This window comes from Triturus cristatus, chromosome 2_2, assembly GCF_964204655.1.
Source record: "Triturus cristatus chromosome 2_2, aTriCri1.1, whole genome shotgun sequence".
Lineage (NCBI taxonomy): Eukaryota > Metazoa > Chordata > Amphibia > Caudata > Salamandridae > Triturus > Triturus cristatus.
This window is the reverse complement of record NC_140582.1, coordinates 660,871,397-660,887,878: the sequence shown is the minus strand read 5'-3', so window position 1 is coordinate 660,887,878 and position 16,482 is coordinate 660,871,397. Positions and strand designations below refer to the sequence as shown.

General features: G+C 40.2%; 1 protein-coding gene across 1 annotated transcript in view; it reads left to right on the top strand.

Annotated features, from left to right (window-relative positions):
- HPGD (15-hydroxyprostaglandin dehydrogenase) overlaps positions 1-16,482 on the top strand; it is a 354,979-nt gene that overhangs the window by 314,037 nt on the left and 24,460 nt on the right. Inside the window, exon 6 of the mRNA XM_085641853.1 lies at positions 12,061-12,224. Coding sequence (XP_085497979.1) covers positions 12,061-12,224 — 164 coding nt within the window. The remainder of the gene's footprint in view (positions 1-12,060; positions 12,225-16,482) is intronic.

The following is a 16,482-nucleotide window of genomic DNA, read 5'->3' as shown; positions in this document are numbered from 1 at the left end:
ACACAGCATTGGGCTCTGTCAGGAGCACGCTGTGACTCTCAAGTGATGTTCGTCCCCTTTCCAGAGAGTAAAATAAAAAGTATTACACATCCGGCAGTGGATGTGTGTTTTATTAACCGTGAGGGGGGTTTCTTGCATAGTTTTGGTCGAATTTTTGTCGAATCCCCTTTGAATGGCTTGGTGTGCATGTGTATTAAATGTGCCCGTCAATAGCTACCCATGTTTGTATAAATAAACGACAAGGGTGTCTACCAGGATTAGGCACGGTAGGGCATCAGACCTGTCAGAGCTTCACTAGTGGTGTAAATACATTCCACGTGGATTCATTGCATGCATAGTCGCCTTTTAATGAATATCACGCAAATCGTCATGGTGATAGGTACGTACGGTTTGTCCAGCATGTCCTAGGTGTGTCTATAAATATATATTTTTTAAAAATAATAAAAAACAGTGGCCGGCCCTGGGGATTGGGGTCAAAAAAATATAATTAGGAGACTGGCCCTGGGGGATGGGGTCATCAGGGCCAATAAATAAGAATAAGAAGGGGAACCAAACAGCCCCCCTTCTTAAAAAACTAAAATAAATAAAAGACTGGCATCGTGCCGGAGGCCATGCCCCCTCCGTGCAGCACTCTGCAAACGCGCCCCCAACAGGCATCTCCAGTATGCGCCAGGGAGCTGCGCTGCAGCCAGGTGTTCTGAGGCCAAGCCCCTTTTTACACCTCTCTGCAACGCAGCTCTGTGGCGCTTACTGGAGGTACCTAGTGGTCTAGTTTGACCCTAGGGACCCTTAGGATTCAGGGGGACTTAATCTCTCAACTTAGAACAGCCACAGGGCGCGTTTACACAGTGGTGAAGGGAGGGGACGGGGCCTGAGGTGACGTGTGCAAACACGCACTATGGCACGTTTTAAATTGGGGATATAATTTCCCTTCAATACTGAGGGCCCCTGGGGGCTAACTAGCCCACCAAGTGCTTCCAGTAAGTGCCACTGAGCTGCATTGCAGAGAGGTGGTCCAGGCCGTGCCACTTTTTACACCTCTCTGCAACGCAGCTCTGTGGCACTTACTGGAGGTACCTAGTGGGCTAGTTGGACCCTAGGGACCCTCAGGATTCAAATGAACTTAATCTCCCAACTAAAAATGGACACAGGGCGTGTTTACACAGTGGTGAAGGGAGGGGACGGGGCCTGAGTTAACGTGTGCAAAAACGCCCTGTGGCCTGTTTTAAGAGGTAGTTTTAATCCCCATGCCCTATTATACACTAGGGGCTTACAGAGGAGGTCATGCTAATCACAGGGGGACCCCAACGCATAATGTTCCCTAGTGTATGTAGGTGTTTTCACTGTATTCTAAGTGTCTTTTAACATAGCACTGGCTCTAGGACTGGTTAGTCAGACTCAGTTACCACCAGTATCCGTCTGAAAAAGTTGAGGGTACAGGATGATTTTGCAACAAGGCTTCTTTCTGCTCTTCTTTTTGTTCTTTCTGCACGTTATCCTTCTTCCTGCACTTATCTTCGTATTTGAGGACTTCTGTTGCTTCTTTCTGCACTTCTTTTGTTTCTTTCTGTGCATTTTTTCTTCTTTCTTCACATGTCCTATCTCTGTAGGCATAGTTAGAAATTAGCATTTAAAAAACCTTTGAAATTCACAGAAAAAACCATAGGTTTCAGGCACGTTATAGTTAGGAATTAGCATTTAAAAAACCTCAGAAATTCACTGAAAAAACCATAGGTTTCAGGGGTGTTATAGTTAGCTGGACTTTTCACTTGTACAAAACCATTGAAATTCCCCCGTTATAGTTAGTTCAGCTAACTATAACTCGCGCGCCCCCAATGCACTGCTGATGACGTCACATATTACATCACTCATGACATGGTCAGTGACATCACTCATGACATCACTGATGACATCTCAAATGACATCACTGATGACATCACTGATGACATCATCCTTGTGATAGAGTGGCAGACCTCCTCTCACCCTAATATAACCTTTGATACACACATTCAAAAATAGAGACTAAAATTTTCAAAACAATGGACATACCAATACCAGTTACAACAACCTCTTCAGTAATTCTAAGATCCACATACACATCCACTCATTCACCAACAGTCCTATACAGTCACTCATACATGTACTCACTCATCATATGTACTCATACACCTATACATCCTGTTACACAATGCCACTCATCCATAGAGTTACTCACACACATAGTCACTCATGCTAATAAAGAATCAAACATACATTTACTTGCATATACAGTTATACACACACCACCATACTTACTTCTACGGAAACTTACACATACTTAGTCTTTTAACCAATCACTTATAGAAACACATACTTATTCATACAGGAACTCTTTCAGTCTCTCACTCTCACATATACTCACATATATACACCAATAGTCACATATACTAGTTTAAAACATATGTAGTTACTCATAAAGACACTATTGAGACAGTCATTCACTCACTAACACACCCATACACACACTCATCCACCCATACAGTCCTGCACACATGCTGTGTTCAACACATACAAACAGTGAGTCACTCATTCATGCACCTATGCACTACGTAATACCCCCCACCGAACCATGCAGACACTCAGACTGATACTCAAAAAACCAACTAATAACCTATATAGACACCCATGTAGCTACTCACCAACCCATGCAGCCACTTATACACAAAGTGAGAGACTGATACAGATATTTACATATTTAAACATTACTCACTAAGCCATGTATTCACTATGATACACTTAATCAGTCAGTTACACAATCAATTTTTCAAAAACAAATCATCCATTTAGACACTTATATACCCATTTATTCTTCCATCGACCTTGAGATATACATATATAAAACATATTTAATTTTCAGAAAAACACACATTCACTGGATGATGTCATCAGTGATGTCATCAGTGATGTCATTTGAGATGTCATCAGTGATGTCATGAGTGATGTCACTGACCATGTCATGAGTGATGTAATATGTGACGTCATCAGCAGTGCATTGCGGGCGCGCGAGTTATAGTTAGCTGAACTAACTATAACGGGGGAATTTCAATGGTTTTGTACAAGTGAAAAGTCCAGCTAACTATAACACCCCTGAAACCTATGGTTTTTTCAGTGAATATATATATATATATATATCTTATCTACTGGCGGTCGCCAGTAGATAGTTATAGTTAGGACCGTGTTTCCATAGGAAATCTCAAAATTCTATTTTGAATAACTTTGGCGCCGGTTGACGAATTTTCAAAACTAATGGGGCGCTCCGCTCAGCTCCTACCCTGAAAGTCTCGGGGTGATTCGTCAAGCGGGGGTCCCAAAACGCGTTTTCCCCATGCATTTTTCCATAGGACCTTTAGTCGAAGGTACAGCCCGAACGGCTGAACGGAATTACTTGAAATTTGGCAGAGAGGTAGTCCTCAGGTCAGGGAAGTGGCTTTTGCAGGTCTGGTGTCAATCTGTTCAGTATTTCCTGAGAAAATAGCATTTAAAAGCATATAAATATCTATGCGCACGCACCGTGCGCGCACGGTGCCGTGCGCGAGCGAAATTCTGATTGGTTGTTAGATGTCAGTCAACATTCGAATCGGTCGAAATCAGGAAGTGTCGGCCGCCATTTTGTCTCTCGCACTGAAAAGGTAAGGGGGAAAAAAGATGGAAAACGTGAAAAGGGGGCAGGGAAGAGTTCCTGACCCCCTAGCCTTTGTCAGGGGGTCACAGAAGCACCCCCATGGGTCGCACGGTGAAAAACCTTAAAAAAAATAAATATATTAATAAATACATAACTTAGCATTTAAAAAACCGTACAAATTCACTTAAAAAACCATAGGTTTCACACAGGTTATAGTTAGGTGGATATTTCACTCGTAAAAAACCAATGAAATTCCCCCGTTATAGTTAGTTCAGATAACTGTAACTCGCGCGACCGCCACTCTATCACAAGGATGATGTCATCAGTGATGTCATGAGTGATGCCACTGACCATGTCATGAGTGATGTAATATGTGACGTCATGAGCAGTGGATTGCGGACGCGCGAGTTATAGTTATCTGAACTAACTATAACAGGAGAATTTCATTGGTTTTTTACGAGTGAAATGTCCACCTAACTATAACCTGTGTGAAACCTATGGTTTTTTTAGTGAATATATATATATATATATATATATATATATATATATATATATATATATATATATATAGATATATTCACTAAAAAAACCATAGGTTTCAGGCGCGTTATAGTTAGCTGGACATTTCCCTCGTACAAAACCCTAGAAATTCCCCTGTTATAGTTAGTTCAGCTAACTATAACTCGTGCACCCGCAATGCACTGATGATGACGTCACATATTACATCACTCATGACATGGTCAGTGACATCACTGATGACATCACTGATGACATCTCAAATGACAGCACTGATGACATCATCCAGTGAATGTGTGTTTTTCTGAAAAGTTTAAATATGTTTTATATATTTATAGTGAAATGCCTATGGAAGAATGAGTGGGTGTATAAGTGTGTGAATGGGTGATTTTCTAGGTGCGTAACTGACTCTATAAGTGAGTCATTAAATGTATCTTACTGCAGACTAGTGACTAAACTGTGTGAATGTCTGTATGTGTCTGTGTGGTGGTGTATAAGTGGCTGCATGGTTTTGTGAATAGCTATATGAGTGTCTATATGGGTTATTGATTGGTTGTCTGAGTAGCTGTATGGGTCACTGAGTGTTTCTGTGGGTAGGGTGTGTGTGACTCTGTGCATAGATGTGTGAGTGGCTGATTCAGTGGGTGCATGGTTTTAAGAGTGCATGTGTGATGGACTGTATGGTTGTTTGACTGTATGTAAGGGTGTGTTAGTGATTGAATGTATATCTCAGTTGTACATGTGTCAGTAAATACATATGTGAAACACAGTGTATATGTGTGTAAGAGTATATAACTATTTATATGTGAGTGTGTGATTTTGGGAGTGGCTGTATGGATGAGTGTGTGCTTGTATCAATGATTGTATAAGAGCGTAAGAATGTGGTACTATTTTTTTGAGTAAGTGAACTTGTGTGTGTATAACTGTATAGGTGAGTAAATTGGACTGTAATTAATTATTTGCATGACTGACTAGGTGTGTCAGTACCTCAATGGATGATTGGCGGTGCGTGAGTGTCTATATAGGTGTATAAATGCATATGATTGTCCTGTAATGAGTGACTGTAAGTATGAGTGACTGTACAGGTGAGTGAGTGGAGGTGTATGTAGACCTAAGAGTCAATGAGTGGGTATGTAGTTATTGGTATTGGAGTATCTATGGTTTTCAAAATGGCCTTCTGAAATTTTGAGTCGGTGTATCAAAGGTTATATTAGGGTGTGAGAAGATGCACTAATTTAAAACATAGATGACGTCATCAGTGAAGTTATCAGTGATGTCATCAGTGATGTCACTGACCATGTCATGAGTGATGTAATATGTGACGTCATCAGCGGTGCATTGCGGGGGCACGAGTTATAGTTAGCGGAACTAACTGTAACAGGGGAATTTCTAGGGTTTTGTACGAGGGAAATGTCCAGCTAACTATAACGCCCCTGAAACCTTTGGTTTTTTTCAGTGAATTTCAAAGGTTTTTTAAATGCCAATTCCTAACTATAACGTGCATGAAACCTATGGTTTTTTCAGTGAATTTCAAAGGTTTTTTAAATGCTAATTCCTATCTATAACTTATCTCTAAAGATATCATGTTTAATGATTTTCATTGGACTTCTATATATCTTTCAAATTCATTGTGTCAATTTCATTAATTATTTTTTTTTAAATTCTTTTTTATCACCATTTTTTGAATTTATTTTTTTATGAATTCTTTTAAAAATTTAAAAATATTATTTGTTTTTATTGGGTTTTTCAAACATATTTTTTATATTTGTAAAAATATTTTTTTAACTATGTGTTCAAAACTTGATTTTATATATGTTTTTTGCAATGTTTTTGGATCTGCGCACCCTATGCGCACCGTTCTCGATTCCTATGCGTTAGCATCTGCGCATGGTATGCGTTGGGTACGTGTTTAGTGAGCGATCGCAATGCGACAGGTACGCGACTCCCAGCCTATACGCGACACGTTCGATGTACGTAACGCGACGTTTACGCGCTTCCGCGATGCGTCATCTGCATCTATGACGCGGTAGGTGCGCGGATCCCGCGAAATATTTAACATTTAAAAAAGCATATATATATGTATTTCATGTGAATATTAATTGAAGACAAACTCTAAACTAGTCATAAGACTAATATATTTTTACATCTAATCCTATAATTTTTTTTAATTCAATTTCGCGGATGCGCGCTGGGTGCGTGCTGCCTATGCGCAGGGTGTGCGGATTCCATGTGACCTGCAAAAAAAGAGATTGGATTGGTTCATTACACTTCCTCTTCTAACTATTGAAAGACCCCACCCAATTCAATCATTCTTCTTTGACCTTCTTTGGAGGAGCATCTCTTTGCAGAGAAGAAGATTTTTTTAAACTAAGTTTACCCTTAGCTCTAACTTTTTTCAACTAAAAATGGCTTCAGGGCAGCAGGCATCACCTGCATCTCCTCATACATCTGAGGATGATTTTTTGGCGGAGGCACCACTCAAAGAACGTTTTTCTTCAGTGGTGTGGACATTTTTTACTTTTCCCGAGGGGCAGAATAAGACCAATGCCACTTTGGTCACATGCAAGATTTGCAAAAGAGTGCTGTCGCAAAGATGTTCAAAGAAGAATGATTGAAATGGTTGCGGTCCTTCAATAGCTACAATGGGAAATATTATGAACCCCTCAAATCTCTTTTTTTGCAGGTCACATGATATCTGATTATGGTCAGATTTCAAAACTACATAGGTATAAACAGAGTGTTTTTAGAAACGTATTTCAACTTTGTAGCTTCTTGCAGACCTCCTCAATCTGCATATTGAGACTTAGTTAAACTTACCTTCACAGTAATAGCAATAAAACATGGTATACATTTTTTTCACATTTTCATTGCAATCTAAATTCATATAAATTGCTTATTTTTAAATTTGGATCTGTGAAAGAAAAGGAAAAAAAATTGTAACATGTAATACAATTTTTACAATACAACATAATTTCCACAAAGTAATTTGTTTGCCGTTTTTGCTGTTCTCAGAATATATTGAATTTCACTAAAAATAGTGATTTCAATCGTACTCATCACTTAACTGCGGGCAAAAAAAAACAACATGCAATTCTCAGCAAAATACCACAAGATACAAATCACAGATATATAAAATGCTTACGGCTAACAAAATTTTATAAGTTTAACTTCCAAAAACTGTAAATGTTGTCGCCTTAAAATATTCACCGAATCTAATGATGAATTTTTGGAGGAGGCACCACGCCCACAACGTTTTTCTTCAGTGGTGTGGACATTTTTTACTTTTCCCGAGGTGCAAACAAAGATCAATGCCACCTTGGTCACGTGCAAGATTTGCAAAAGAGTTCCTTTGCAAGGGGATCCTAACAAGAAATACTCGTACGGCAAGTGTGATGAAACACCTAAGGACCCTTCATCCAAACAATCTTGCACGAGAAGAGTGCAAACGGATGAGAAACACTCCTGTTCTGTATCTGTAAAAAAGAATCGCAAATAAATGTATATTAATAACTTTCAAATGTATACTATTCCATTACTGTACAAACACATTTTATATAAAAACGGACTAAGAAACTATAGCCCTGAACCACAAGTGTGACGATGGTAAAACACTACATGCATAGTGCATACTACTTTGAAGCAGTTCATGCCCTAAAGCATACCTCACTAAAAGACTACATGCTAACTGACAATGATTACAGTACTATAATGAGACACACTGGGTGAGTAACAGGGTGTTTGCTAGAAGTGTATGAATTCTGACTGGGGAATTGAAGGTGTGAAAGACAACTGTGTAGGTGGTTAGAGGCCTGCATGCATAGTGAATAGGCATTTGAAGCAGTCTATGTGCTAAGGCCTGGCTCACTGCATGAGTACTTGGGAACTGACGGAATGATTAGAGTACAGCAAAGAGAGTGCCTGGGTGAATTTATAAGTGGTTGGCTTTTGACACAGTGAATGGATTAGTACTTGGTACTGAATGGGTCACTAGAGGAGTGCAAAGGGAGTGACAGGATGTTTGCTGGACTGTATGGATACTGACTAGGGAATTGAAGATGTGAAAGACAAGTGTATAGTATGTTAGAAGACTGCATGCATGCTGCATAGACATTTGGAGCAGTCTATGTGGTAATGTATGGTTCACAACATGAGTACATGGAAACTGACTAAATCATCAGACTACTGCTAGGACAGTGCCTGGGTAAAACTTTTAAATTTTCAGTTCTGGCACAGTGAAGAGAATAGTACATAGTACTGCACTTTAGTGTCAAACCCTGACTCATTTTATCAATGCATAAGCAAAGAATAGCTTCTAAAGCTACTAAAACTTGACAACATGACCAGTTTTAAAACAGTTATCTGTCAGCAAATACACAATGTTACCAAATGCTTCTATCACAATCCTTACCCAAATTTACACAGACTCACAGTGTGATTTTAGACAAGCAACACTATCCTAGGAGTTTACCAAAACTCATTCACTAGTCTAGAAGAGATAAGGGTACTGCACACAATCTACATATTTAAGTACAGCACATTAGTGTCAAAGCATGACTCATTTTATTAATGCATAAGCAAAGACTGGCTTCTAAAGCTACTAAAACTTGACAACATGACCGGTTTTAAAACAGTTATCTGTCAGCAAATACACGATGTTACCAAATGCTTCTATCACAATCCTTACCCAAATGTACACAGACTAACAGTGTGATTTTAGACAAGCAACACTATCCTAGGAGTTTACCAAAACTCATACACTAGTCTAGAAGAGGTAAGGGTACTGCACACAATCTACATATTTAAGTACAGCACATTAGTGTCAAAGCATGACTCATTTAATCAACGCATAAGCAAAGACTGGCTTCTAATGCTACTAAAACTTGACAACATGACCGGTTTTAAAAGAGTTATCTGCCAGAAAATACACAATGTTACCAAATGCTTCTCTCACAGTGGTTCCCAAATGCACACACTCAGTGTGATTCTAGACAACAACCACTATACCTAGGAGTTTACCAAAAGTCATTCACTACCGTGGAAGTGATGAGGGAACTGCACACAATCTACATATTTCAGGACTGCACTTTTGTGTCAAAGCCTGACTCATTTAATCAAAGCATAAGCAAAAACGGGCTTCTAATGCTACTAAAACTTGACAACAAGACAGGTTTTAAAACAATTATCTGTCAGAAAATACACGATGTTACCAAATGCTTCTCTCACAGTGGTTCCCAAATGCACACAGACTCAGTGTGATTCTAGACGAGGAACACTATCCCTAGCAGCTTACCAAAACACATTTCTTCATCTAGAAGGAGTACTAAATTTTAGTATAGAAACATAACTCATTTCACAAATTCATAAACAATGACTGGTTTCTAATTCTACCAAAATATAAAAACAGCACAGTTATCTGTCTGCAAACACATGAAAAACACAAATGCTTATCACAGAATGGTTTCTACATGCACACACACTGTCAATAAGATTGTAGAGAAAAAAGTACTCCCTACACTTTAGCAGGAGAAATACATTATAGTCTACATACATCCGCTCACAATTCAATAACTCGCCTTTCAAGTTGTTTTGTAGATTAAGAAGTATATCAGTCACACACCAGATATCAGACTATCAGTCACACACCAGATTTTCTTTTACAGAATCTCTGCACTGTGCACCTCTCAGCAAAAACAAAGAATGGAAATGTTTCCCTTTCATTTTCCACACATATACATGTAAACATCAAATCACAATCCTTCACACATAAATTCAAAAGCAAACACACATTTCTATTGGTTAAACATTTCAACCCTTTCCAAATGAAATACATTTCAACTCTTCCCTCAATCTGCCTTCTGCCTTTTACCATAGAAACAGGTCATGGAACACTGCACTGAGCACACAGGTCACAAGTTCAGCACACAATGTTGCTAAACAAGACAGCAAGTGTGCTTGACTTTTCAACATATGAGCTTATCATATATAATGTTCCTTACAATCAGTTTTTGTTAACCAATAAGAATCATGCCTTCAAAAAACAGAAATATACATCCTACCTTTCAGTGTAGAAAGTTGTCATACAACCAATGATTTCTTGTCTTTTTCAAAAACAATTTCCTTGGATCCACGCACACAACACGAGAGGATCCGTGCACCAAACGCGATATGGGATGCACACACCTATCGGCGTTTAAAAAAAAATAAAAATAAGGGGGGCCCCAGGGGGTCCTTCTGGGACCCCCTAAGCACCTCTAGAGGGTCATAGTATTTCCACTCTGCCCCCTTTATATGTTTTACACACTTATTCCCCATGCTTCTTCAGCCTCGCTTCTTCCGAGGCAGAAAATGGCCGCCATCAGTTCCTGGTTTCGAATGTAGAGAGACACTCGACAGCCAATTAGCATTCAGCGCGTGATCGGGAGGGTGCGCGCTCGGTTCAGGGAGGGTGCGCTTACGGTGCGGGTAGGGTCCGTGGATCCTCCCCGGCCATAGATATATATGTACTTTTAACTCTAATTTTCTCAGGATCTACTGAACGGATTCACACCATTTATGCAAAAGGCACGAGTCTGAACTGAGGACTACCTCTTTGCCAAATTTGGTGTCATTCTGTTCAGCGGTTCGGGCTGTAGCTACGACAACAGATCCTATGGGAAATTGCATGGGAAAAATGCATTTTGGGACCCCCCTTTTTTCTTGGCCCCCGCTTGACGAATCACCACGAAACTTTTAGGGTAGGAGTGGAGCGGAGCTGGCCAAAAGTTTGGAAAATTTTACAAAGATTCGTCAACCGGCGCCAGACTTATTGGGAATAGAATGTTGCGGATTTCCTATTTTCTATGATCTTGCCATTGAATGGTATGTAAGTAAGGGGCCTGTAGCTGGCATGGTTATCAGAGTCTAGTGTAGAATTCTTTAAAAGTATTTGGCCTGTCTTGAGAGCTTCTGGGAAGATGCTTTCAGTGAAGAAAGCATTGGCAATGGTAAGTAGAGGGTAGGAGAACATTTCCAGAGAGATTTGTAAAGAAAGACGATGATAAGATATCTTCATAACAAGTAGCCTTTGAGATAATTAATTCATTTGCAAGATGTGGGAGAGATAAGGCTTTGAAGACTGACCATTGCAGGATTCTACTGGAAGGGTAGGTGTAAGAATTGAAGCAGGCTTAGTGCTGTTAATATGCCATTGGATCTTCTTTATTTTTTCATGGAAGAAAAAGTTTACAGCACTGCAATGTTCTGGGGAGTGAGAAAAATTGGGTGTGGCAAGGGGGTGATGAAGTGCTTGATCGTCTCGAACAGTGTTCAGTTGGTGACTTCATTGATGGTGTTGGCATTATAGTTTGCTTTGACTGATGTGATGAGCTGTCTGTGTGTTGAGCAGGGGGACTTCATTGTCAAAAGGTCTCAAGAGTTCTGCTTTTCTTCCATTTTCATTCCTGTATGTGGTTGGATCATTTTTTATCACAAAGGTTTTTAGGGTACAAGTTTGCTGAAGTCTTTGGCTCGGACTTGTATTTCGTAATTTGGGTACGAATGTTCACATAGATTTCCCAAAAATATTGACGTTTTTAGAAGGGTGTTTGTATTGGCTGTAGATTTGACAGAGTGAAAGATTAGTTTAAGCATTAGGTTGTCAATGGAGAAGTCATTGAAAGACATGATATAACTTAACAAAGTAGTAAAATGTACATATTACCTCATTTGGGTTTTGTCCTTTACAATTACACTCAGAACTTATTTACCCTGTCTCTACTGACTTGGATGTGGTTATGTTATCTATGGGAATCCAAAAGCTCTAGTACAAGTTAAATTAAGCAATATAATTCTGGTTTCATTTATATTGTAATGATTTTTGTTGTTTCATTCATCTACTCTTTTAGGCTGCTTCTCATATTGGAAATGATGGCGTCCGTATCAACACACTTTGTCCAGCTTTTGTTGACACACCACTTCTTGAGTCCATCAACAAAGAAGAAATCATGGGAGAATATTATAAATATAAGGATAATATCAAAAGAATGATGGAATCCTATGGTATTTTACAGTAAGTGTATTGCAACTTGCTTTGCCTTTACAGTCTCCTCTCAGGCATGTACAGACCTAGCTGATTGGTAATGAAAGTATTACTCACATTACTATGTTTATTTGCATTACTTTGATGTAGGAATATGTGTATTCTATGCAGTGGTCGAAGTGGAGAAAAAAAGTAAGGCTGTGGGTGGAGATTCAGAGGGCTGGAATAACCTGAAGATGGGATCAGTCGGCGGAGTCAGAGGTGTAGCCAGAATGCACAAAACATTCCAAGTTTTTGTATTTGTTTGGCATTTCAGTGACCAGTTACAGCTTATTATGTTATCCAATGGATACTAATGAATATTTAAGGTTTAATATGAGGTATTGACATTAAAATACATTCACAAAGTAGGATATGTTTCCAATCACAAAATGCCCAAAATACTCTTAAAAGTGGAAGCACAAACCATTTGTCTCCGAGCCATGGAGATTCTCTCATCAGCACTTCTCCTCCCTTTTTCCACAAGTTCAAACATGAATGGCAAACTATTCTAGCTTGCATCGTTTTCTATATAATTATGGCTCTGCCATATTTGCCACATAATACAACATCTGCTGCATAATCTGACAATTTTAACTAGTGAATAGTTTGTAGTTCAAAACGGATCAAAAGTTACAAAAAAACGCGAATTGTGTTGTTGCGAAGTGGATGGCCCTTTGCAGAGGTTCCCTGAGAACCTTTCTCACTGCTGTATTTGTACATTACACTGGTACTAATAAGGCAAATCTTTCCAGAGACTGTTAGCATGTGTAAAAATACCAAAATAAAGTATTAGAAAATATACTGAATTACGATGCAGTCTTTTTGCTGCATAATTTAGTCAACACTGCGGCATCATTTTATCCTCCTTTGCTGCATAATTCCAGTGACCCCAAAGCAGGCCGCACATGTTAAAACTTCTTGTGCATGAAGCAGAGAGATTGTGAAGTTTGCGAACTTAGTTTCATGTGCGTGCAAATCCTGCATTGCTGATCCCTGGTGAGTTACAGCAACTACTGCTGAAATAAGGCCAATGGAGGTACAAATGGGTGAAGCGGACTGGCCTCAAGGGCAGCGCTGACTTTAGTTCTGGTCTCCCTGAGCAACAATGTTTGTTGGTGCCCCCAATGACTACCTCCCCCACGGATTCCCTCACTAGTACCCTTTAACAGCGTCCCTCAAGTCTCCATAACCACACTGTCTCTCAGATGCCTTTAATTTGATTTACAGTGCCACTCATACCAGTGTAGGGTGTCAGAACACTTTACATCACCCACATTAAACAGAGACAATCAATTATAAGTGTTTAAATCATTGCATAGGAAATGTTACATAAGACTAAGTACTACAAGGTGTAGGAGTCACATGACAACCATACTAGTAGGCAGTATAGTTTAACAGTGATTGATCTGGAGAAATACAAAGTCAGAATTTAAAACCTAATACCATGGTTAGGGGTTCCCTTTAATAATCAGAATTGATTTCAATCCAAATGAACACTTTTTGCAACATTAGGATAATCAAAGACTGGGAAAAAAACATAACTAATTTATACCTTGCAGTTTGCATGCAGCTCTTAGATGACAGTTAATAGCTCACTGTTCTATGTTAGATTTTTTAACTTATAAACTGCAAGTAACACAAGGATCTCTCTGACAAAAGCAGTAACCCACTGACCTATTTACATCATGTGCAATTTGTGATCTGCATGGTACATGTTCTTTGCAGCAGGCCCATAAACCCGCTGCCCTACCTTTCTATGAGTCAATACTTCCACTAGACTAGACATTAATCACCCGAATTATCATTATATTTTTAAGGTTGCTGACGACCCCACCCAAAGTCAGTGCCTGGTGTGGTTACACCAGTCGCACTGCCCAAGAGCTGGCCCTTCTCAAGGGTCCTGTGGCTTCAGTGACAGAGTCACTGTGGCTTTTGGGTGTGTTGCTTCATAGGCCTGTCTGCAAGACTGGAGGTGAACTTCAGTATGGATTGTGGGTTGATAGGCCTTCAAGGATAACCCACACTTACCACCGCTAAGGTCCACCTACTGGTGCTAAGAAAACAGGGCTTTTAAGGTCTTGTGGGGCCTTCTAAGGTCTAGCATGGGAATGTGCTCCCTCGAGAGAGTGGTCCGGTAGACTTGTATTGAAGGCTGAACCTGGTTCCCCAGTTCCAAATTCTGCACCTCTGACCATAGTGCCACATCCTCTCCCCCACTGAACACCATACTGCCCCACTGAAAGAAACATGCACTGCCTTCAATTACAACTCAATTGTGCCCTGCTATAAACACCTGGATGTGACTGAATTCAAATTATGCACTAGACAAGAGCAATGCCTAAAAAAAACGCAGCAAAATCCTGGAAAACGCAAACACTCGTAGGGAATGCAAAATTAAGTAAAGCATGTCAAATTGTAAGCAAGAACAACATGGTTACCGTAATGCTTTTATACTCATTAATCAGAAATCAATGAGCGTTATTGCCTGAAAAGTCAATGGCAGGAAGGGACCCGTTATGTCCATTTTGTATGGCCTTACAAAATATAAACAGTATTCTTTAAAAAGACCACATCAGTGAACACAGAGCCATAGTACACATTTTGTTTTCTAATCCACTCATCAATCAGGCAATGCAAAACCTTCATGATTGGTGCACTTCCCCACCCAGGTAAAACAATGCTGTTCAAAGAAAGACAAGAAAATTAAAATTGCGCTTCATTGGCAAACTTTGTCAAGTGAGGCTGATATGTTTGGGTGTGAATAAAATCAATCTGGCCACTTTGCGGCTACACTGTCTTGCTTTATTTAGTTAATAATTATATTTTCATATTTTGAACCTTTTATTCTGAGGCTGCACTTTGAAATAGAAAAAAATGCCCAAAAAAGACGACAATTTCCAGTAAAAGTGTTTTTCTTTTTTGGATCCATTTCACAGGGGAACAAACAAATGAAAGGAGGAAAGAGAGGTTGAGAACGGTTTCTTGACCTTATGGTTTTCAGTAACTGAGGAGGAGCTAGAAAGAAAGAGAGGAACTAAGAGGAAGAAAGAAGAGGGCGCAGTTGCCAGAGGCAGTGCAGAAGTGGACACTGTCATTGCCTTCTCTGAGGCAAGAAGGAAAAGACAAAGGGGCAGATTTACAAGCCCCTTGCGACACTTTTATGCCGCCGTTGCGTCACTTTTGTGATGCAGCGGTGGCGTAAACCATGCTCCACATTGTGACTTATTTACAACGTGACGCATCTAGGCAGATGCGTCACGTTGTAAAGCCCTGCGTCACATGAAACCAGCATCAGGTTTCATGTGGGCGTTCTGTCGCAGGGTGGGCGTTCCCTCGCAGGAAAGCCCCATAAAACTGACGCAGTGAAATTCACAAGATTTCACTGAGTCAGTTTTACGACGCTGCTGCGTCAAATCCTTACGCCTGCTTGAAGCAGGGCATAAGGAGAGACGCACCATGTTAAGTATGGGTGACCCCTGTGCATTGCAGGAGTTGCGTCGCGATTGTGACGCGACTCCAGCAATACGCCGCCCATACGCCACAAGATGCATCACGCATCTTCCCATCCTTGCACCATGGTGCACCGCATTGTAAATGCGACGCATCTGTGGTGTCGCAAGGGGGTTGATTACGTGACGCATCTGTTCTGGCGCATCCCTGCTGATTTGCAGAGATGCGCCAGAAGTTGTAAATCTGCCCCAAAGATTCCTTTTCCTTCTCTGCTCACCCTCCGGTCCCGATCGGCCAACCAACGCCGAGCCATATCTGTAGGCCTTGGCTATTTCTGCCGTCCTGGGACGCATGTTTAAAATAAAAAAGTAGAGGAACGGAATCTATTGAATTTTAAAAAGTTGGGGCACGCCATACTCTGCTGATCGTGCGCACTTCAACCACTGTTTCTATGGCCCATCACCTTCTGTGGTGCCAATCTAGGAGGCCTTACGCACCAGGTATAAAGAGAAACCTAGCAACTAGAATGGACATGTTTTCACCATCATCTTGAGGCAGGGAGCAGCGGTCACAGTGAGACATAATCTTTTATTTCTGTTGGGTTTCAGTTCCAAAATGGAAAGCTTACTGTCCGATGGAACGCTGCAGAGATCAGAGAATGTTAGTTGGGGACACCACTTGGCATAATGGCGAATAATGATAACATTCCAAAAACAAGTTTTATTGATGATGCACTAATCGGCCTTTCACCACCAACCAACACCCAAGTTCTCGGCTCTGAAATATAAATTGTCTT